Source organism: Dendropsophus ebraccatus, chromosome 1 (assembly GCF_027789765.1).
Source record: "Dendropsophus ebraccatus isolate aDenEbr1 chromosome 1, aDenEbr1.pat, whole genome shotgun sequence".
Taxonomy (NCBI): Eukaryota; Metazoa; Chordata; class Amphibia; order Anura; family Hylidae; genus Dendropsophus; species Dendropsophus ebraccatus.
In genome coordinates this window covers 136,177,653-136,199,887 of record NC_091454.1, presented here as the reverse complement: position 1 = coordinate 136,199,887, position 22,235 = coordinate 136,177,653, and the positions used below count along the sequence as shown (strand labels likewise).

The following is a 22,235-nucleotide window of genomic DNA, read 5'->3' as shown; positions in this document are numbered from 1 at the left end:
TAAGCAAGAATTTGAAAGAATTTCCAACACTGAGGAGAAGAGAAACATGAATAAAGTGCGTTAACTACAATTTACAGGTCCACATCTGAGGCAGCATTACCAAATAAAAAACACGCCCCCTTATGGTGACCTGAACCCATACATCTTGTGACAACACTGCACCTGATAGAAACCAGGGTAGTTAGCATGTAGTTGTGAGTGACACATCTATCCACACAAGGTCTGTATGTTAAAGCTGCACCTGACAGGAATGAGAACAGGAAATGCTGTCACAAGAATTTGTAGCCACACAGCCTCAGCATTTTGTTCTGTGAATGTTGTCTTTGAATATAAAAATCTATAAAAAATTTCTGATTTGCACTTCATAGTCTTTCATAGGTTCCCTCCATCAAGTCTATAAGACATCACAGTTCTCAATAGGAACCCATGCATTGCAGTAGCGGTGGTTGTAAGTTAGATAGTTGGTTTTAGTAGTTTTGGGGATGCTGGTTTTGTCCAGCTACCTGCCATACTAGGATTCAGTTGTTACTGTAACAGTCTGATCTTTAGAATGGTAAGGCTTTATTTTTAGAAGACCTTTATTGTTCTGTATCATTTTCTGTATATACCAAACCGTTGTTGCTGTAGCTAAGGAGATATTGCCATTGGAGTCAGGAAGGAATTTTTCTCCTTGTGATATGGGGTATTTGGCTTCTGTTTCAAGAGTTTTTGCCTTCCTCTGGATCTACACAGTAGGGTTTCTGTAGGTTGAACTTGATGGAATCTTGTCGTTTTTTCGACCTTATTTACTACGTTACTATCGTTTGTAACAGTAAGGCATGAATCAAACAGGACACTTTGCTTGACTTTCTTTACCATCTCTTTCATAGGTGTATGCTTGGGAGATCTCGGACCAGTTGCTGCAGATTCACCAGGATGTGGAGTCTTGCTACTTTGCAGCGCAAACCATGAAAGTGAAGATTCAGACCTCTTTTTATGAATTGCCTGCAGACTCCCATGCTTCCCTGCGGGACTCCTTGTTGTCTCATATACAGAACTTAAAGGACATGTCACCTGTCATTGTAACTCAGGTACACTTGCATGCACTTTGGTCTAAAAATGTAAAAAAAACTGTGGCTAGTACCTACTACGTATATAATCTAGTAACCAAGATTGAGAACTATCAGGCAAGTGCTGCTTTATTGGCCTAGCTTACTGTCAGTGAAATAATTTCATGCTATCCCCTTTGGAAACTATCATTAGCCCTTATAGCAGACATTTTTTTGAGGTGAGTTATTAGTTTTAGCATACCCCAATTTCATACAGCAAGTGTTTGGTTTTTTTTGTCCATGCTACAGAGGAAAATCATCCACAAGAAGAACGAGCATACTCATTTTTCTTGTAAATTTTGCGTGCAAGATTCACAGATCAGTCAACTTATTCTGTTTGGGGCAAGTCCAGTGTGTGTTAATGTACTTTTTAATTTACAGGGGATTGCCTACACTAGATAAAAAACACTCGGCTGTGAAAAGTTCTTATAGGTGTTTAGCTCCTGTGGATAATAAAGGCCATTCCATATACAGATTGCTAGGAGAGAATGGGCACAAAGTGATTAAGAATCTGACCTCTCAAATGTGCATTCAATGAGAACAGCCAAGAATGCTTCCTTGTATGTACATTGTATGACTAATAGTATGTGGACACCCTTTTAGTTAGCAGGTTCTGCTGTTTCAGCCACTCCCATTGCTAACAAGTGCATAAAATCTAGCACCTAAAAAGTTCCATAGAGATGACACAGAATGGCATTGTTCCAACAAAGTTGCTCCATTTACTTTCTGCCAAAGCTGCTCAGCCATTGTGTGGTTGTGAAGCAGAAATGTTTAAAGGAGAAGTTTGGTGAAAATTTTTTAAAGTATTTTATTGCCCCCCAAAAGTTATACAAGTCACCAATATACACTTATTACGGGAAATGCTTATAAAGTGCTTTTATTCCTGCGCTTACTACTGCATCAAGGCTTCACTTCCTGGATAACATGGTGATGTCACGCTCCGACTCCCAGAGCTGTGTGGGTTGTGGCTACTGGAGAGGATGATGGCAGGGGGACACTGAGGGACACAGGGCACTGGAGGGACACTGAGCATCCCCCTGCCATCATCCTCTCCAGCCACCACAGCCCGAACAGCTCTGGGAGTCGGGTCGTGCAGTAGTAAGTGCAGGGAAAAAAGCACTTTATAAGTATTTCCTGTAATAAGTGTATATTGGTTATTTGTATAACTTTTGGGCCAGCAATACAATATTTGAAAAAAAATTTCTTTATTTGGCAACCAATGAGATGCAAATGTAAAACCATGGGTTACTGCGCAGCTTTTTATTTGCAATTTGAATAAATCTTTCTCATTACTTTTGGATATTTAAAACAGTGCAGTGACAGGTCACTTTTTGACCGCTACCATGGAACCACGTGTGGTCCAAAGGTTAAGGGCATATAATAGCGTGGGATATTTTGTCACAATTAACAATATGTCCTTTGTCTTCATCTGGATCCTCCCTCTCCTCCAGAAGTTTTTTTTTTTTAAACATTCTCTTCTTAAACCTTATTGGGGATGCAAAAAAAGTGCAACAGTTTTGGGAGAAGTATTAATTTTATTAGCATTATTTTATCTACTCTGGGATCAGGAAGGTCTTTCCAAACTCTGTCAATGAGCCTTATTATAGAAAATAATTTTCTGACCTCCTTTCAACTCCAGGGACTGTTATCACAGCATTCAGGAACCAACGCCATGTTAATACAAATGGTTAAGAAAAAGTGGTACAGCAAGCATACACATGCACGCTATGTTTGGCTGTCCATGTGGTTTTGGCCATGTAGGCTATATAATATACACATTATTATTCTGAAAAGTACTTTGGAAGTGTGCAGATTCTAGTGATAAGAAGTCAAATGATTTTTGTCTTTTAGCTGGCTTTAGCAATAGCAGATCTTGCCCTGCAGATGGCTTCTTGGAAAGGCTGTGTGCAAACACTTGTAGAAACGTAAGTACTCCCAGCCTGCCCTTTATGAGCCTGTCTGTGTTGTATTATGATGGCTTGTTTCTCACTAGGCTTATGTTATCTACAGGTATAGTAATGACGCCGCCTCACTACCCTTTCTCCTTGAGATCCTCACTGTGCTGCCTGAGGAGGTGCATAGCCGATCCCTGCGCATCGGTGCTAATCGACGTTCTGAGATTATTGAGGACTTGGCGTACTACTCCAGCACTGTGGTTTCTCTTCTGGTATAAAGCTCTGATCTTTGTATTTGATGTTGACCCAGTATTCTTTTTATTACTTGTGTTATCATCTCACTGCTATATTTCAACTCTTAAGCATAAAAACACTTCAATATAGGGCTTGACACTTTGTAAATTATATAGCCAGCCTTTGGGAATATTTAACCTCTTCCCATTAGCAATCTGTATATATACGTTCCTACTGCACATACCAAGTGCAGTAGGAATGTATATATACGTTACTGTACTGACTGGGGCTTTCTGATGTGAGCGTGAGCGCTGCAGAGAGAGCGATCTTGCTCACATCAGTGATCCCGCAGCCGACTCTCATTAACCCCTTAAACGTCGCGATCTACAGCGATCGTGGCGTTTAAGGTGCTAAGTGACAGATCAAGCATCTGTCACTGAGTGATCTGGACCCCCGCAGCCACGCTGCGGGGGTCCCGATCGCATGTACGACAGGCGGGAGTAAGCTCCTAACCTCCTAACCTCCGTCCTGTCGGATGGGTGATCCATGTATAGAGTCTGCTCCCAGGCAGGCTCTATAGATAGATTGCCGATAACACTAATCTATGCTATGCTATAGCATAGATCAGGATATGCAATCTAATGATTGCATATTTTACAGTGAATTAAAGTGTAAAAAAAAATAAATGTAATAAAGTTTTTAAAAGCATTAAAAAAACCCTTATAAACCCCCTCCCAATAAAAGTTTAAAGGGAACCAATCACGCCAAATATGCCCCTAATGATAAGGAAATGTGCTTGTACATCACACAGCACACTTTCCAAACATGCCCCTGTACCCTCTGTGCCCTCCTTGATTACACCGTAATCTTACTTTTCCGAAGTCCCGCGCTGTATGGTAATTAGCTCTAAGTAGTCATGGTGGGCTGAACTAGTCACGGTCCTGGGCATAACTAGGCAAGGTCCTGGGCGGTTTGGAGCTCTGTAATAATGCCAAAAGGGACTTGATTTAAAACCTGCGCTCCGCTGACGTCACATGGGGCTTGCGTTCCACGTCCCGGGCCTGCGGTTCTCGTCTGCTGCGCTGCAATGTCTTCAGCGCGCCGCACAGACGCAGTGCAGTGCAAGAAGACCCTGTCATACTGTGCATGCGCGGCGTGCTGAAAACGTTGCAGCGCCGCCGAGGTGGAACGCAAGCCCCGGGTGACGTCAGCGGAGCACAGGTCTTTGAATCACGTCCCTCTGGAAGTGATTACAGTGCTCAAAACTGCCCAGGACCGTGACTAGTTCAGCCCACCTTGACTACTTAGAGCTTATTACCATACAGCACAGGACTTCGGAAAAGTAAGATTACGGTGTAATAAAGGAGGGTACAGGGGCATGTTTGGGTAGCGTGCTGGGTGATGTACCAGCATGTTTCCTTATCATTAGGGGCATATTTGGCGTGATTGGTTCCATTTTTAAAGACCCCCTTGTTCATTATAAAAATATAAATAAACATATTACATATCGTAGCGTGCGGAATAGTCTGATCTATTCAAATATAACATTATTGTTCCCGCACGGTGAATGGCGCAAACGTAAGGGAAAAAAATGCACCAGGATTGCTAATATTTTATATATCACAAAAAAATTAATAAAAAGCTATCAAAATTTTTTTCTTACACCAATATGATATTAAGAAAAACTAGAGATGATGGCGCAAAAAATTACACCCCAACCAGCCCTGTAGGTGTAAAAATAAAAGTGCTATGGCTCTTAGAAGGTGGGGAGGAACATTGCATTTATCTGACCTGGACTTTTGTGCATCAAAGGGCTCTGTCTTGAAGGGGTTAAAGAAGTTCTCCAGACATAGGAAACCATGGCTGCTTTCTTCCAGAAACAGCCCCACTCTTGTCCTCAGTTTGGTTGTGGTTTTGCAGTGAATGGAGCTGACTTGTAATATCACGCACAAACTGGAGACAGGTGGTGCTGTTTTTCAAGAAAATTGTTTTGCCTTTTCTAACCCTGGACATGCTGGTATCCAGTCTTGTTTTGGGGGAGAAATTAAAGGGAATCTGTCAGGTCCATACTAGGTACAGAGCTACAGACAGGCAGATAGTTGATAGGGAGATAAAACATATTATGCCTTTTGCTGATAACCATTTGTTATGACCATTTCATTTTTACTTGATAGCTGAAGTGCCACAGAGTCGAAACTGAGCCACAGCATGCATGCCTCCTCCCCATCCCTCCCTGCCTTGATTCATTGATGTACCGGCCTGGAGGCTCAGCTCAGTACATCAGGCGGTCAAGACAGGGTGGAAAGAGGCATGCATGCTGTGGCTCAGCATCGCTTCTTTGGCCCTACAGATTTCAAGGGAAAATGCAATCTTAAAACTCTGCAAATGGCCTTCAGCAAAGTCATAATTTGTTATGTGACCCTGAAGTTTACATATCTTTCCTTTCTCTACTTCAGTATAGTTAAACTATTGTTACTTTTTTGTCTTTAAAATTATTCTCACTTCAGACAGTGGTTAGCAAACCTTGTTACAGCTTATACATATAAGATAAATGTTCTGCATGATAATGGTCTTCTCATTTTGTCGTTTAGATGAACTGCGTAGAGAAATCTTCTGGCAATGAAAAAACGCTGATAAAAACATTTAAATGTTTGGGCAGTTGGTTTAATTTGGGCGTCCTAGACAGCAATTTTATGGCAAACAATCGACTTTTGCTGCTCCTCTTCCAGGTCCTGGTAAGATTTGTCAAATTTGTGTAGATACCTAAACAAACTCCTATTGTGTGGGATTCTGTACTGCTGTTTTTAAAGCTTTATACAGCCTGCTGGCAGTAAACCATTTTGCTAAGGAACTAAATGTCCCTCATATAAACCTTTTAGGCTATATTCTCACACAGTATTTTTGGTCAGTATTTTTCCACCAAAAGCAGGAGTAGATTGAAAACACAGAAAGGCTATGCTCACACACTGTTAAAATTGAGTGGATGGCAACCATTTAATGAAAAATAATTGCTGCTATTTTAAAACAGCCGTTCTTTTAAAATAACGGCCATTAATTGCTATTAAATGGCGACCATTCACTTAATTTTAACAGTGTGAGAACATAGCCTTCCTGTGTTTTCAATCCACTCCTGGTTTTGGTTGAAAAATACTGACCAAAATACTGTGCAATAACTGTCAATCTCTGCTACACTTGCAGTGCTTTTTTTTAATCATTGTTGCATAGTCACTAAGGCGGTGGCCGTAGAGGAGGAGTTTTGCCCCTTACTGCTTCCACTCATTGTTAAAATTTTCATTATACATTTCAATAGCCATTTTAAAAATGTCAGGTTTCCTCTTTTATTGCTGCCTGTTTGTATGGCTACATAAGGTGTTTTGTGTTTGCAGCAACAGGACCAGACCCCTTCCAATCTGCATGAAGCTGCTTCTGACTGTGTCTGTTCTGCCCTGTATGCTATTGAAAATGTTGAGACCCACCTGAACCTGGGAACACAGCTCTTCCAAGGAGTGCTCACCCTCGAACCAGCTTATCACATGGCAGTGGCTCGAGAGGACATGGACAAGTAAGACATAGGAAAATAGTAGAAGAATGGGTGTTAACTTGGTGAAGGAGTTATAGAAAGTTCACCATGTTCTTCCTGTGTGTGCTTCTTAGAAAAAAATTAAAGCAGAAACTTAAACAATACCGTTTCTTTTACAGAAATTATATCTAGAATTTGGTTAGTATGGGCAACTTTTCTCTTGTTTTAGTTTTACATTAACCCAATGTCTCTGCAGTCAAACTGGAGGTGTGCCTTAGGCTGCATTTACACACAATTGACCGATTTATCTGACAGCTCATTGAAGCCAAAGCCAGGAACAAACTATAAACAGAAAACAGGTCATAAAGGAAATACTGAGATTTCTCCTCTCTTCAAATCCATTCTGCTTCGGCTTCAGAAATAATGGATAAATCGGTTAATTATCTGTGTGTGTAAACACAGCCTTAAAATGGTTCATGTTTGGGAGAAATGGAAGAAGGCATTTGTCTGGATACATATTGACAGAGTTCTATGCCCAAGCCATATTCTAGTTAATAAGGCTCAAGTATGGAACTCAGCTGACATGGGACCTATCCAGGGCAGTGCAATCTTTTAGTGTCGCCATTGGGTCTGCACATTTATAAAATTGATAGCCTATCCATAAAGTTAATAGTCTATTCAGCTTTTTTACCTTATAGCAATTGCACAAATCAGAAATAAGACAGAACTGTTTTACTTTAAGGGCCTGGGTTTTTCCAGATTAAGTAAACAGAAAAAAAGATTGAGTTTAAAATGTTTATTTGTCTAAAAATGCAAATTAGTTTGCTGTCAAAACAGAAGATTGTTGGTCTGTTGTCAGTTATTGTAGTTTTACCAACCATTTCTGCACTGCCTTAAATGGAGGGGGGAGGGGGGGTAGGCAAGGAAGGATTTATATCTCGAAAGTAGCCTTGGAAGTAGCAAGGAAGGATGTACATCATGAAAGCTGCTCTTGTCTAAGCGGTGAAATGCTGGGGATAAGATGCGCATGTGTGTTAGGATTGCTTTCCAATCATGGTTCTCTTTTCTCTTTCAATAGCCATGCAATGTTTCGGTGATAATCCTCTCTACATTGTATGGCTATTGGTGGGGGAATGGGGGACGTGCTTTCCACTTCGATTGGAACGCATTCCGAAAACATATTGAAACACAGCCTTATGGGTGGTCAGAGGTAAAAGGGAAGTGTTTATATAATGTTCAGCCACAGTTAGACAGGCTTAGGATGCATGTACATAGTCCAGGCTCTCTTGCAGTGACCGTTAATGACAGTAACCATTTATAAAAGAAAGTACAACCCCAACCAGAGTTTACATTAAAGACAATGGAAAGAATGATAAAAAAAAAGAAATCCTACTTAGAATGTAACAAAACATGTTGGCTGTTCTCAGTCGTGTGTGTAAAATTTGGTGCAAGTATAAACAGGATGGGAAGGTAATAAAAGGAAAACATTTGGGTAGACTAAAGAATATGTAAAATGGTCACAAGGTGATCTCTATGCAATATACCTTAAAAATATTAAGTGTACATCAGAATAAATAAGCAGGAACAGAAACCATTCCCTGTGACAGAACTGCTACAAACAGGCAAAATAAATAGGATTTACTTAAAGAAAAAAAAAAAGTGTGGAAGATTGGAAGATAACAGTGAACAAGATTTACATTGACCTAGGAAATGATGCCAGAGTGTTTCTCTGGTGTCATTCTGTTTTTATCTCATTCTGTACTTTATCTGCTAAAACATATGCTGTTAACTAAAATAACAAAATAACTTCTGTTCATCTATTTGTGGGGTGTTTTCACAAAGCCTTTTGTTTTTTGATAATTTTGTGTAAGGTTGCATACATCCCATGCATATCTAAATTTTTGTGTATCTGATCAGAGTATTTTTGATCCAAGGCCACACAGTTTAATACTATGTTAAATCTGGTCATTTACATTGGATTAACAATTGGCTAAACTGTGTACAGTTGAGCTGGATTGGTTAAAGAAGTTTTTTATTTCTCCACCGGTAGCAAGCTGAGTGCGTTCCTGCAGTGCAGCGTTATTCCTGTGTTCCAATGCCATTCAGGTGCCACTGGAGGCTATGTCACTACTTCTCTGACTGTCTTGAGTCTACAGAGACCAGAAGTCACTGTCTTATATGCATCTCTAAAAGAATTCTCGGAGAAGCATAAAGGGCAGTGACTTTCAGCTTTGCAAAAGCATTATAGAATTGGGATAGTCAGAGGGAAAGCCACTTGGGCACCAGCAGGACCTGAATGGCGTTTGGAACATTGAATAGCGCTGTGCAGCGGGAATACAATCAGCCAAGGTTCGTATACATGCAAGCTTGTTGCCAGGGCCAAAAAAACCCTGCTGCTTCTGTAACACTCTAATGTAGCTTGACATTTCCCCTCCCTTATGGAAAACCAATAAATGATATTGGTCATGCCCAATCCTGGCAATTCCCTGAGTCCTATCCCCCTAGACCACTGATATAGCAAGCATGCCAATCATTCACTATCTGGTGCATAGGTATAAGCACGAAAGGACTCTCCAGCTCGCTTGATTACTTTTAAACCTTTATTGTATAATGTTTAAAAGGCCGACGCGTTTCGGGCTCTCTTGCCCTTATTCATGGCTCTCTGTCAGGAGGTCCCGAGACGACCCATGAATTAAGAAGTCGTCACCCAAAATATAAGGGGGGACTATTCTCTGTCAGGAGGTCCCAAGACGACCCATGAATTAAGAAGTCGTCACCCAAAATATAAGGGGGGACTATTCCCTGTCCATGCCCTACAATGATAATGTTTTTTTCTCGCGTGCTCGTGGAGAGGCATACAGCCATAATAAGAACACCACATTCCATCTAAAGGGACTTTTTTGTTGTGAGTGCTGACCACTCTTTGTTATCTGGTGCATAGTCTGCCTTTCAAACCTGTTAGCCAAACACTTGGTCAGAATAAGTGATCTGTGGTGAATATTGAAGCCCCCTGCGTACATATTTACTGCCAGAATGAAAGCGGCTAGTGAACTTAAAGGACTTGTGTCTTGTGTGGTAAAAAGGATTAAACATGTTGGTGTTTAACATGTCTGAGCCTTATTTCAGCTAGCAGTAAACATAAGGGGAAAGTTGTCCATTAGCTTATCGGCATCATCCAGTAGGAATGGCCTTACATGACTTTAAATTCATGCATCATGCTGCATTCGTACATTACATTGTAATAGCCCCATCTCTATGAACTACTGTGTATCAGCTGAGCTACAAAATGTTACTAAAAAATGTTGCTTTTGCAGTATATGGCAGTCATGATGAGATTATTCATGTCTAACGTTTCAGATAGTGTTTTGGTTTCACTTAGTCTTTTATGTAAACTAATACATAAGAATGATAACCTGGAAAGATCTGTTTGATTTAGTGTTGTCTGCCTGCTGACTCAGGGTATTCTTAAGCCCTGTTCATTTGTCTGCTTCCATATTATACTGGCTGATGGCATTAGGTCTCATTCATCCCGTTTTAGAATGGAAGTGAGAAAAGACCTCCTCTAATCTTTTGTGTGATCAGCAGTTTCATGTGGTCAGAAAACAGGAACAAGTGTACGCCTAAGCTGCTGTGAAAGGACATAATCTTTCATAACATTTGACAGGAATTATGAATGGTGCACACACAATACATTTTCTCTGTAAGGGTATATTCACACATACAGGATCTGCAGCAGATTTGATGCTGTATTCAGTCATTTAGTTACATTGATATCTGCTGCAGATCCTGTACTTGTGAATGCACTCTCATGACACAAGTTTCATATAACATGCTATAAGTCAGACACTTTGGTGGTATGTAAAGAAGGTTACACATGAAATTTGATACCTAATCTGAGCCAAGCAGTGCATACTCCTCTCATCAGTGCTGTCACTCAATCACACTGCGGAATCAGTGAGGAAAGTGTTCTCGTGGAATTCCGCATGTTAATTTTTCTGTCGGAAAGCAGATCCGCTGCGGAAATTCTGCTGTGTGAACTGCTGAGTGCAAATTCTATTGAACTTAATGGAATTCGGCTCTGCACTATATTTTTAGGTGGAATTTTCAGTGAGGAATCAGCGCTGAAATTCAGCGCTTATTCCTCAGTGTGAACTTGCCCTTAAACATTATTAGTTGCCTTGTCGTGTAGATTTTTTTTTTTTACTTTACTGTTTTTATAATGTCACCCAGCATATTTAGATCACTGAGTGAGTGTGACTAATATAATATTTACAAGAGCTATTCAGCAGAGATGGTAGTCACCACTAAATTGTGATCTTTATTATTTTTATTCTGTGTTGGCTATAACAAGATTGCTGCGTCTGTTGCTTGTCAAGTGTATTAAATGTACCCCCCCCCCTCTTTTTCTTTGCACTGTCTTGAGGGTCTGAGGAGTAGATAGAACCTTAGATGTACATGGCACAGATGACATAAGGAGCAGGCCACATGATCCTTCCAAAGCACACACAGCACATCAATCATTCAGGAATGTAGCTTCTGTTCAGGCTAGGTTATATTACTGGGACCCGGGTGAAAAGGGAACTTAGTATTTGGGTTTAAATTAGATCCAGCATTTCTGTACACTGTAATTGGGATTCTCAGGCTGTATCCCTTACAAAGAAAAACTGGAAAGGGAAGATTTGCATTTCTTCCATGTTTAGCACCCATTTCTGGTTTTGGTTTACGTATACTGATTTAAGATGCTCACGGAAATATAGCCATGTTTCACCTTTGGAGTCTTAGTTGGATTCATTTTATTTATGTAATTGTCTGTCTCCTATTTTATGTTTCAGGGTGTTGAATTATTGCAGGATGTTTACAGAATTGTGTGAAACCTTTCTAGAGAAGATTGTTTCTACTCCAGGTCATGAGCTAGGTGACCTACGAACGTTGGATCTTCTCCTGATTTGTGCGGGGCACCCACAATATGAGGTAGTTAAGCCTGGAAAGTCCTGGTATTAAAAGGGTTTTCCCACCTGAAATCCAATGTCCTGCTATGATGGAGCCGCAGGTCCCACAGGTCCACTTCATAAACTGCAGTTTCAGAAATACTGCCAACCATAGCACAAAAGACTATAATCCTCCCTTTTTCTAACTAGGATAAATCACCCCCTGTACCCATGACGGCAATAAGGGATATGTGTGCAGGCATCCTATTGTACACCTTGTATACCCACCCAGCCCGCTTACAACATGTGTTTTCCCTCATGAACTATGCGGTGCGTTGTTATATGTATGTAGTCTTCAGCTGAGTGTTGCATTATTCCCACCTGAAGGGATAGTAAATTTTAGAATATTATGTGGTCTGTAAGTGCAGCTCTCCCATTCACTTGATTTCATAAAGTTCTAGCATATTTTGGGATTTGTTGTCACTTTATATTATGGGAATATTCCTTTTATACAGCTCGTACATTATAAATGTAATTTCAGGCCTATGTTAATAATTTGACAGAATTAATCTGTAATGGTCAGTCTGATAGTCCTCTTAACACCTAAATAGTTTTCTGTTTGGTGGTCATTAGCTGACTGTTCATGACTGGTAACTTAGTAGGGCCATGGTTCTAAATAATGTGATAACATTAAAAGGACACTTTGCATCTTTTCACAAATGTGTTAGAACCAGTATGTGCCCTTTACTGATATATAGTTCTTAGTAGAGATGAGCGAACCTCGAGCATGCTCGAGCCCATCCCGAACCTGATCGTTCGGCATTTGATTAGCGGGGGCTGCTGAACTTGGATAAAGCTCTAAGGTTGTCTGGAAAACATGGATACAGCCAATGACTATATCCATGTTTTCTACATAGCCTTAGGGCTTTATCCAAGTTCAGCAGCCACTGCTAATCAAATGCCGAATGTTCGGGTTCGGATGGGCCCGAGCATGCTCGAGGTTCGCTCAACTCTAGTTCTTAGCATTGGTACTGATAACTCTTAATAGTATCCTCTTAGGGGTGTGTGACCAGACACTTTAAACACTTTGCATAAGCTGTTGTCCCATATTGGGTATTGCAATGGAAGCTGCTGATAAACCTGTCTGGCCACACATCCCTCCCCTGCAGCCATAGGATGGGATCAACATTGGGGATGACTGTACTGACAAAGGGATAGTACCACTAGCAGGTAGTTATAAGAACTGATCTTAATAACACCCAGTTATTATTAGTTATTAAGTGGCACAAAACAATGTTTCTACCCAATTTGTGAAACACAATGGCCACCCCCTTTAGGTTTAGATCTAGGAAAGGCTGGATAGATCACTCTTTGTGAAAGTAATTGGTTTAGCATTCTTTTTTTTTTTTTGTCCTGCAGGTAGTTGAAATCTCATTCAACTTTTGGTATAGACTGGGTGAACATCTTTACAAAATAAATGATGCTGTGCTCCACAGCATCTTCAAACCGTACATACAGAGGCTTCTGCATGCTTTGGCTCGACACTGTCAACTCGACCCAGATCATGTAAGTGCTGTTTTTAGGTCATTTATTTTTACACATGATGCATTGCCATTTAAAAGTCTGACAAATGTTCGGTGTTACATGTGTTGTATTTTCAATGTATGTTTAGCCAGCCATAGATGATTTGTGGTCAGCATGCAAAAGTATGGCCTTAAATGTGATGTACAACTAAAAGGACTCCACATGATGCTGAGCTAGAGATGGGACAGTGTCTCTGCTGTTGACAAAATTTTATACTTTAAGTACTGCCATGTCCTGTATGTGTTTAGCTTGTTGGAAGAAGAGCCATACTTCCTCTGTAACGGTGTCTCTTTATGTCCGTGCCTGAAAAGGCAGCTGAAAAGAGGCCCCATAATGTCAAGTTATTTCTCTGCGATCAGGTATGGTCTTTGGCGTACAGAATCATTCCTTTGCATCCATATGCTCTACCAGGTGGTTACTGAAGGAGCCACCAGCAACCTGAACTAAGCATTATAACCCAACCGTTACCCTAGACTGCGATAGCTAACCATGACCTGCTCTGCTGCTACTTCAGCCCCTGCCATGCTTGATAGAACCATAGCAGCTCATTTGCTGCATGTCTTTGGAGATTGCTGGAGCTGGGCAAATGGATAATACAGAGCGCATTGATAGAACCTGTATTACTAATAAGTTTTCCAGAAGTAGTGATAAAAATTGCTCACTGGTCTTTGCATGGTGACTCACACAGACATGATAAATAACCCACAAGAATCCCACACATTTGAAGTTTGAATCTAATCGATTATCTTTCCGGGTGTATGAAGGCAACAATCAAACAACTAACATCTAGCTTGGAATCTCCAACCTTAATTTAAATTAAAGGAGTCCAGCAAAAATTTTTTTCATAAATGGCAGGGCACAAGGGGGACATGACAAACAATGTTAACTCTCCTCTCCCCGTGTGCCTTAACAGCAATGCATGGCAGCTCCGGGACCCCCGCAAAGCTCTGGGATATCCTGAGCTGCTGACAGCACAACCTGGTTTATCGACAGCCTGCTCAGCCAGTCAGTGGGTGTCCATCAGCTGGGACTAGCATTTTCTCTTGAGTCGTGACATCACAACCTTGGGGGGGATGGGGGGATGCATTCTGGCAGGGGTTCTGGAGCCGGTCCAGCAGTGCATCGCGGGCACGGGGAGAGGTAAGCAATCTCTCTTCTCCCATTCCTATGCGGGGTGTTATTAGTTTGCTAAATAGAAGCGTTCTCCTCCCACCCTCCCATTGTGACACATGCATAACTTGATCTGATTGATAGCTAGCCTTCCAAAGCAATCACTGAGATTAGAGAGCTCTCATCTTTACCATTTAACCCTTTTAGATGCTCATGTTAGTAGTGAGTTTGGCATTTACATGATCAAAACAAAGAGTAGTAGCTTTGGTTGGTCTCCCCAGCAAAACAAATTGTAAAGGCCAAATGCTTAAAGGGACTCTGTCACCTCCAACCCATCCTTCTCAAAACTCTGAAGTAAAATCATTTGTAAGTAGGCCAAAGAGTGCTGAGGAACTGATAGGTGAGTTGTAGGTAGGTCAGCACTACCGGATCATGAAGATAAGATTAAAACATAACTTTTAATTAACAAAAATTCATTAAAACCAACGCGTTTCGCACTGCCGCGTTTAATCATGGTCACATATAAAAATGAGAAAAACAATGAGATTAAAAGCCAAGATGGACCAATCCACGCTCTATACGTCATGGCATGCAAATTAGTTAAATTAGACAAATGTGGCACGTACATCCCACATTTGTCTAATTTAACTAATTTGCATGCTCAACGATCATCGGGCCGTGGAATGGGCCCAGTAAACGAGTGGCGATCTAGCAGATCGCCGCTCGTTTACATCATTGATCGGGCCCTCCTCGGCCTGTGGAATAGGACCCTTAGTACTACATCAAGGCTTCACTTCCTGGATAAAATGGTAATGTCACAACCCGACTCCCAGAGCTGTGCAGGCTGTGGTTGAAGGAGAGGATGATGGGAGGGGGACACAGGGCACTGGAGGGACATTAAGCATCCCTTTGCCATCAACCTCTCCAGCAGCCACAGCCCGCACAGCTCTGGGAGTCGGGTCGTGACATCACCATTTTATCCAGGAAGTGAAGCCTTGATGCAGTAGTAAGTGCAGGGAAAAAAGCACTTTATAAGCATTTCCCGTGATAAGTGTATATTGGGGATTTGTTTAACTTTTGGGGGGCAATACAATATTTTAATAATAAAATTTAATAAAAATTTTCACTGGACTTCTCCTTTAAATGTATGTACCTCACAGTATTGCTGTTAAATAAACAACCCTCATTCTTTCAAAAACAATGCCCGGGAAATATATGGAAATTGAGAAAAAACTGGACTGCCAGAGCACTGTGACACAAAGTATTTTTGTTTAGGTTTTTTTTTTTTTATTATTTTGTAGCAGGAAAATGAAACAGGAATGTGCGATGTACAAGTTCTACAGTGCTATGTAAACAAGTATACATAGTGTTAACCTCCCAAAGGGTTTAGTACATGATTCTATTTGCACAATTCACCTTAGTCACAGACGTGTTATTCCACTTTAAAAACAATGACAGTGTTGTCCTTGGCAAAAAAAAGGTTGACCAACTCCAGGCTAAACAATACTACAAAATACATTTTAGTATTGCTGCTATTTGGCAGGTAGATGGATTTTTCAGGTTATGAATGACCTTCCTATGAAAGTGCTGTAAAATCCCTTTACCTTCCTTATAAAGTAATTATTTTTGTTTTGCTTTTTCTTCTCAGGAGGGGGTTCCTGAGGACACAGATGATTTTGGAGAATTTCGTATGAGAGTGTCTGACTTGGTAAAGGATCTGATCTTTCTGGTGGGCTCTGTGGAGTGTTTTGCTCAGGTGCGTTTGTATAATTCCTGGAAGCCATTGTTTATGTGATCATAGAGCAAAAGGTCTTACATATAAATTACTGACAATGTGTGCTTCCCACTAGCACTAATTTTTGCAAACTTTCCTGTTATGTAATCCAAAACCTTGCCCTCCATCCCTTAAGTGTTTACTGCCCACACCCTTTTACTGTCCTCATTAGTTGCCCTTGTAGTCAGAAATGGGGCCTTGTTCCCTTATTTTCTATTCTCAGTGCTGAGGGGTTTTGTTTAGCTTCGCTTGATAGGAGGGGAAAGGCTTGAAAATTCCTGTGTTACCTTTGAGTCTATAGAGGTTCCTTTAATAAATATTTTCCATTAAAAGAACCACAATATGCCCTGTTCCCCACTAATACTAAGTAACAATATAAGAATAACAAGGAAACTTCAACCAGTACATTACCGATAACTGTCCCCTTACCCCCAAACACTTACAAATCGCTTAAATAAATCCTTCCCTATGTGTTGCTTTTATCTACAGTTGTATTCTACCTTAAAAGACAGTAATCCACCATGGGAAGTCACGGAGGCCGTATTGTTCATCATGGCTTCCATTGCCAAAAGTATAGATCCGTAAGTATTCCAGTGCATGAAAAATATAAAAAAAAATAGATGAAATCTAGCATGCAGTTTAAAGGGTAATAAATAGAGATGAGCTAACCTCGAGCATGCTCGAGTTCATCCAAACCCGATCGTTCGGCATTTGATTAGCTGCTGAAGTTGGATAAAGCTCTAAGGTTGTCTGGAAAACATGCATATAGTCATTGGCTGTATCCATGTTTTCCACATAGCCTTAGGGCTTTATCCAACTTCAGCAGCCCCCGCTAATCAAATGCCGAACGATATGGTTCGGATGGGCTCGAGCATGCTTGAGGTTCGCTCCTCTCTAGTAATAAAGTCTTGTGGAGTAACATACAAATGGAAGGGGGGAGGCAGCATCATTTAGATCAATGATTTTCAACCAGTGCGACACATGTTCGGGTGTGCCGCGGGGAAAGTTTCCCAAACTATGGTGCCCCTGTGAAACAGGAGAAAACAATGGGGGAGAGAAACCTGGGGATGGGAGAGAAACAGGGGAGAGAAGCAGGGGGGAGAGAAACATGGGGATGGGGGAGAGAAGCACAGGAGAGAAGCAGGGGGGAGAAGTATGGTGGAAAGAAGCACAGGAGAGAAGCATGGGGGAAAGAAGCACAGGAGAGAAGCACAGGAGAGAAGCAGGGGGGAGAAGTATGGTGGAAAGAAGCACAGGAGAGAAGCATGGGGGAAAGAAGCACAGGAGAGAAGCAGGGGGGAGAAGTATGGTGAAGAGAAGCAGGGGGGAGAAGTATGGTGGAGAGAAGCACAGGAGAGAAGCATGGGGGAAAGAAGCACAGGAGAGAAGCAGGGGGGAGAAGTATGGTGAAGAGAAGCACAGGAGAGAAGCAGGGGGGAGAAGTATGGTGGAGAGAAGCACAAGAGAGAAGTAGGGGGGAGAAGTATGGTGGAGAGAAGCACAGGGGGAGAAGAAAACAGGCCCAGGTTTCACACTGAGTGAGTATAAATACATTTAGAATCTATATTATTAACTATATGTATAATATGTACTGTTTTAGTGTCATTTTGTGCCATTTTGGTTGGTGGTGTGCCCCGGGATTTTTTAAGTATAAAAAGTGTGCCGCGGCTCAAAAAAGGTTGAAAATCACTGATTTAGATGAATAGCTAGGTAATCTTAAATGAATAAAAAAAGCAGTGCAGCTTAGAATTTGCCTAAAGATGATATATTTTTTCTAGATTCTCCTTGTTAGTCTGCTTTGTCCCTCATAGCGTAATTTCTTTATTATTCTTACAGGGAGAGAAACCCAACTTTAATAGAGGTGTTGGAAGGTGTGGTTAGGCTTCCTGAATCAGTGCATATTGCTGTGCGGTATACCAGCATCGAACTAGTAGGGGAAATGAGTGAAGTAGTTGACAGAAACCCTCAGTTTCTTGGTGAGTCTTTGAACCTAAAGTTTATGATATCTATGCACGTCCTTGTGTTGCTGTATAGCTTATACTTTAATAATAAATCTATGTCTGTTCTTGGGTTGCTTATTCTAGTTTTATATTTTAATGCCAATAACTAAGTATTCTTACAAAGCTTGCATTAATGCCTATTTTTTAATGTCTTAGACTTTAACCATCTGAAATACATTTCTCATTGTAGATGCTGTGTTAACTTACCTAATGAAAGGCTTGTGTCAGCCAACCTTGGCTTCCCCCTCTGCCAAAGCCATTCAGAATATTTGCTCAGTGTGTAGAGACCACATGGCACAGCACTTTACTGGACTGCTGGGGATTGCAAAATCCTTGGACTCCTTTACTCTGCCACCCGAGGCTTCTGTGGGACTTTTAAAAGGTTAGACGTTATTGGGCCATTTTTCACCTTTTGATAAGTTATTTCACAAATGTTCAGCAAAGATTAGTATTATGCTGTGGTCTTGGGTTACGTGGTTGCAGCAGTTTCATGCCTGTATACCCACTAAAACCAGTGATTGGTTGCAGTGGGTATACCGGCAATTCATCCCTGCAGCCATATGAACAAAGACTGGCTGGGAGAACAAGGGTAGCAGTAATGGACTTGATGTGGTTCACATTGGTGAGTATAGCTTGGCGGCTTCTTTTATCGCAATCCCATGTGGTAGGGAAATTTTTAAATGTCAGAAAACCCCTTTAAGGCATGAAAAATGAAAGATCACCTTATGCTGTCAAGTATATTCATGTTTATTTTAAGCTGCTCGCCCCTGAAGAAAGAAATATTTGAAACATGAGTGTAATATTCCAATTGTATTTATTCTACATAGTTTTATGCATACCTGATGAGAAAGTCATCATGCACAGTATGGTAAAAACTATAGATGATGCATGAAATTCATATGGCTAAATTGACATTTATGGTGCGTTCACACCTACAGGATCTGCAGCTGATTTTCTGCAGCAGATTTCATTTAAATAACTGAACACAGCATCAAATCTGCTGCAGATCTGCTGCAGATCCTGTAGGTGTGAACGTACCCTTATAGTTCCGGGATCTGAAGTCCCCTGAAGTGTACTTTATAAAGCCGAGCCCCCACTGTTCTTCAGATTGAGTGGTCAGGCTGGCGAGCCAATCCTATGGTTCCAAGTGAGGTGTGTGAATTCTATCAAGAGGACACTAACAGCTATTATGTTTCCATAGCGCACAGAACTCTTAAATAAATTAGATGATTTGGTGCACTGGGGACCGGACCCTCAGGGTGGGTTTACACAGACAGATTTATCTGATTGATTTTGGAAGCCAAAGCCAGGAATGGATTACAAAAGAGGAGAAATCTCAGTCTTTCCTTTATAACCTGTTTCCTGGTAATAGTCTGTTCCTGGCTTTGGCTTCAGAAATCTGTCTGTGTAAACGTACCCTGCACTGATCTGCCCTGACTGCCTGCACCTACTCATGAATATTCATTCGGTGCTATGCAATGGTGAATGCCACCCCAGTATTCATGAGGATGCAGACAGGTGGATCGGTGCACAGAGGGCTGTGCACTAAAATGTCAATTTTTTATATTAATTAAGCTAAAGTTTATCTTCATTCTCAGCGTCCATTTCCCTGTGTGAACATTTCTAACCTGCTCTTAGTTTCCCTGTAATTAGGAATGGACTAGGTGCTTTTCTATTACCTCAGGCTTGAGATCATCTGTACATTAGACAGTAGTTCTACGTTTACACGGAGCGATAATTCGCCCAATCGATCGTTTACCGATTTTGAAGAAATGGTTAGGTTTTTTATAACGATCAGCGTTTAGACGAATAAATCGTTAGAAAAATTGTTTTTAAGATCGCTTAAGCCCATCTCACGCACAGCGAATTTTTGAAAGACTGTTTACACAAACCGATCTGCGAATTTTTAGCGAACGGCCAACAACAACTTGAGAACATGTTGAAAATCACAATTAATGATTTCTCGCTCGTTGCTTGATTGTTCGCTGTGTTTACACAAGCCTATTATCGCTCAAATGTGATCGTTATTGCGAAAATTTGAACGATAATCGTTCTGTGTAAACGCACCATAGGGTTAGTTGATCAAATTAGTTTAATTAATTTGCCCATTCAGTGCCGGACGATATGTATGTGTTGTTGTTTTTTTTGTTTTGTTTTTTTCTTACCAAAGTTGCAAATTCTATTTTGAGCTAGCCCATTACCCAATGGCTCCTGGGTTAACAAACTTCCTGAATGTTTTTTTGATTACTTTGATGGGTGCAGTTTTGTGGTTATTTATGGGTGTTTCTTACATACAGGCCCCTCAAATCCACTTCTGAGCGCGACTGGCCCCTTAAAAATCTGAATTTTTTAATTTTAACTTCTAAGCCCGGCAACATACTAAAAAAGTAATAGGGTGTACCCACAATCTGACCCCCCCCCCCCCCCCAAACCGCTTGTACCGTCAGATGCTTTTAATCCAATATCTGCCCTGGGTCCATTTGGCAGGTGATTCAGTTATTGTCCTAAAAAACAGCTTATAAACTTGCAGCCCTGTGTCAAATTGTCATGGCCTAGAGTGTGTGTGCCCAAGCCTTACACCGCCTCCCCGTCCCTCCTCCCCACCTTTCATCATTAGGAACGCCCCAGGAAGAATTTTTCCTATTTATTCCTTGCGTGAACACTGCACAGGTGCCTTACCGATCCACCAAAGGAAAACTCCTGCCAGTGGCGTTCCTAATGATGAGGAGGGTGGGAAGGAGGGACGTAGAGACGGTGCAAGGCTTGGGCACACACACTCTAGGCCATGCCAATTTAACACAGGGCTGCAAGTGTAAAAGTAGTTTTTTAGGACAATAACTGCATCACCTGCCGAACGGACCCCAGGACAGATCTTGGATTAAAAGCAGCTATCTGATGGTACAAGTGGTTTTGGGGAGGGCAGATTGTGGTACAGAGCCGCTATGCCAAAGTAGGCATGTAGTTAATGTCATATAATAACTGATTTATGTGGCATGACTATCTTTCACAAAAAAAATTGCTGAATTCAATCAAACTTTTTTTTTTTGCGCTAAGGTTCACTAAAAAAATGTATGTGCAAATTGAGTCGTCAAAATCAAAAAATGTGTGCATCAGAATACTATTACATATGCCAAAAGTTTGCTGCAAAAAATGTCACATTTTCAGAATGAACTGAATATACAGATATTATGTATTGGACATCATTTACATTTGGGTAAAAAAAACGTATTTTCATCATATCCATCTCGCCTTTGTACTCTGTAGGCACAGCATTAGTCCTTACTCGTCTGCCTCTGGATAAGATCTCGGAGTGCTTGAGTGAGCTGTGTTCTGTCCAGGTTGAATCACTTAAAAAGGTAAGAAAATCCTTGTTTTTTTTATTTTTACAGAACTTTTTGAATTTTTCGTGTTAAACATAAATATAAAAAAATCTTCGTTTACTATCTCTGTTATAAAATAATCCTGAAAACTGGTGGCCATTAAGCGTAAAACTAAGCTGAGGCTTCGTGTCCTGTACAGATAGTTTCTCAGCAGTGCCCTCCTTATGGATGCAGACAGTATAGTGACAAGTGACACACAGAGGTACACACAATATCTGCTACTCCCACTGTGCCCCCCCCTCCTTTTGTAGAATTGCTTCTATAAAGGTTGGTGAGCATGCCCGGAGGCCTTTCTCATTTATGTCAATGGGACAGGTCCTGTCTTTTGTTGCCTATGGTTCATGGGGGATTGCTGGAAAGCATATCTCAAATTCTGTTAAAATAGCTCAGACAAGGTGGCAGCCCTAATAATAATGTACAAAATAAAATAAATTGCTATTAGAAAATAGAAACAGAAAAGGTAAAAAGAACATATTTAAGTACCTGGCTCAGTAAAAATATAGGTGGTTGACCACGTTTTTTGTGTACTTTAGAAAAACAGATCTGTTTTTTTATAATGGCAGTCAATGAAAAAACTAATCAAAATGCAATACATCATTTTTTTTATCAGTTTTCTGCAGAAAACTAATGAAAAAAATGGACTGCAAAAACTCAATGTGAACCCCAGCCTAAGACTTCTAACACTAAATGAAGCAAACTGGCTGTCAGTCACTGTATATTGT

The 22,235-nt window shown here is 40.9% G+C and overlaps 1 protein-coding gene across 2 annotated transcripts in view; it reads left to right on the top strand.

Moving 5' to 3' along the window:
- Window positions 1–22,235, top strand: part of TNPO3 (transportin 3) — a 33,622-nt gene that overhangs the window by 3,733 nt on the left and 7,654 nt on the right. For both annotated transcript variants that reach the window (XM_069979452.1, XM_069979446.1), the window contains exons 2-13: window positions 870–1,070; window positions 2,940–3,013; window positions 3,099–3,255; window positions 5,809–5,952; window positions 6,604–6,779; window positions 11,570–11,708; window positions 13,085–13,231; window positions 16,008–16,115; window positions 16,623–16,714; window positions 17,970–18,109; window positions 18,324–18,515; window positions 21,398–21,489. In XM_069979452.1, coding sequence (XP_069835553.1) covers window positions 870–1,070; window positions 2,940–3,013; window positions 3,099–3,255; window positions 5,809–5,952; window positions 6,604–6,779; window positions 11,570–11,708; window positions 13,085–13,231; window positions 16,008–16,115; window positions 16,623–16,714; window positions 17,970–18,109; window positions 18,324–18,515; window positions 21,398–21,489 — 1,662 coding nt within the window. The remainder of the gene's footprint in view (window positions 1–869; window positions 1,071–2,939; window positions 3,014–3,098; window positions 3,256–5,808; window positions 5,953–6,603; window positions 6,780–11,569; window positions 11,709–13,084; window positions 13,232–16,007; window positions 16,116–16,622; window positions 16,715–17,969; window positions 18,110–18,323; window positions 18,516–21,397; window positions 21,490–22,235) is intronic.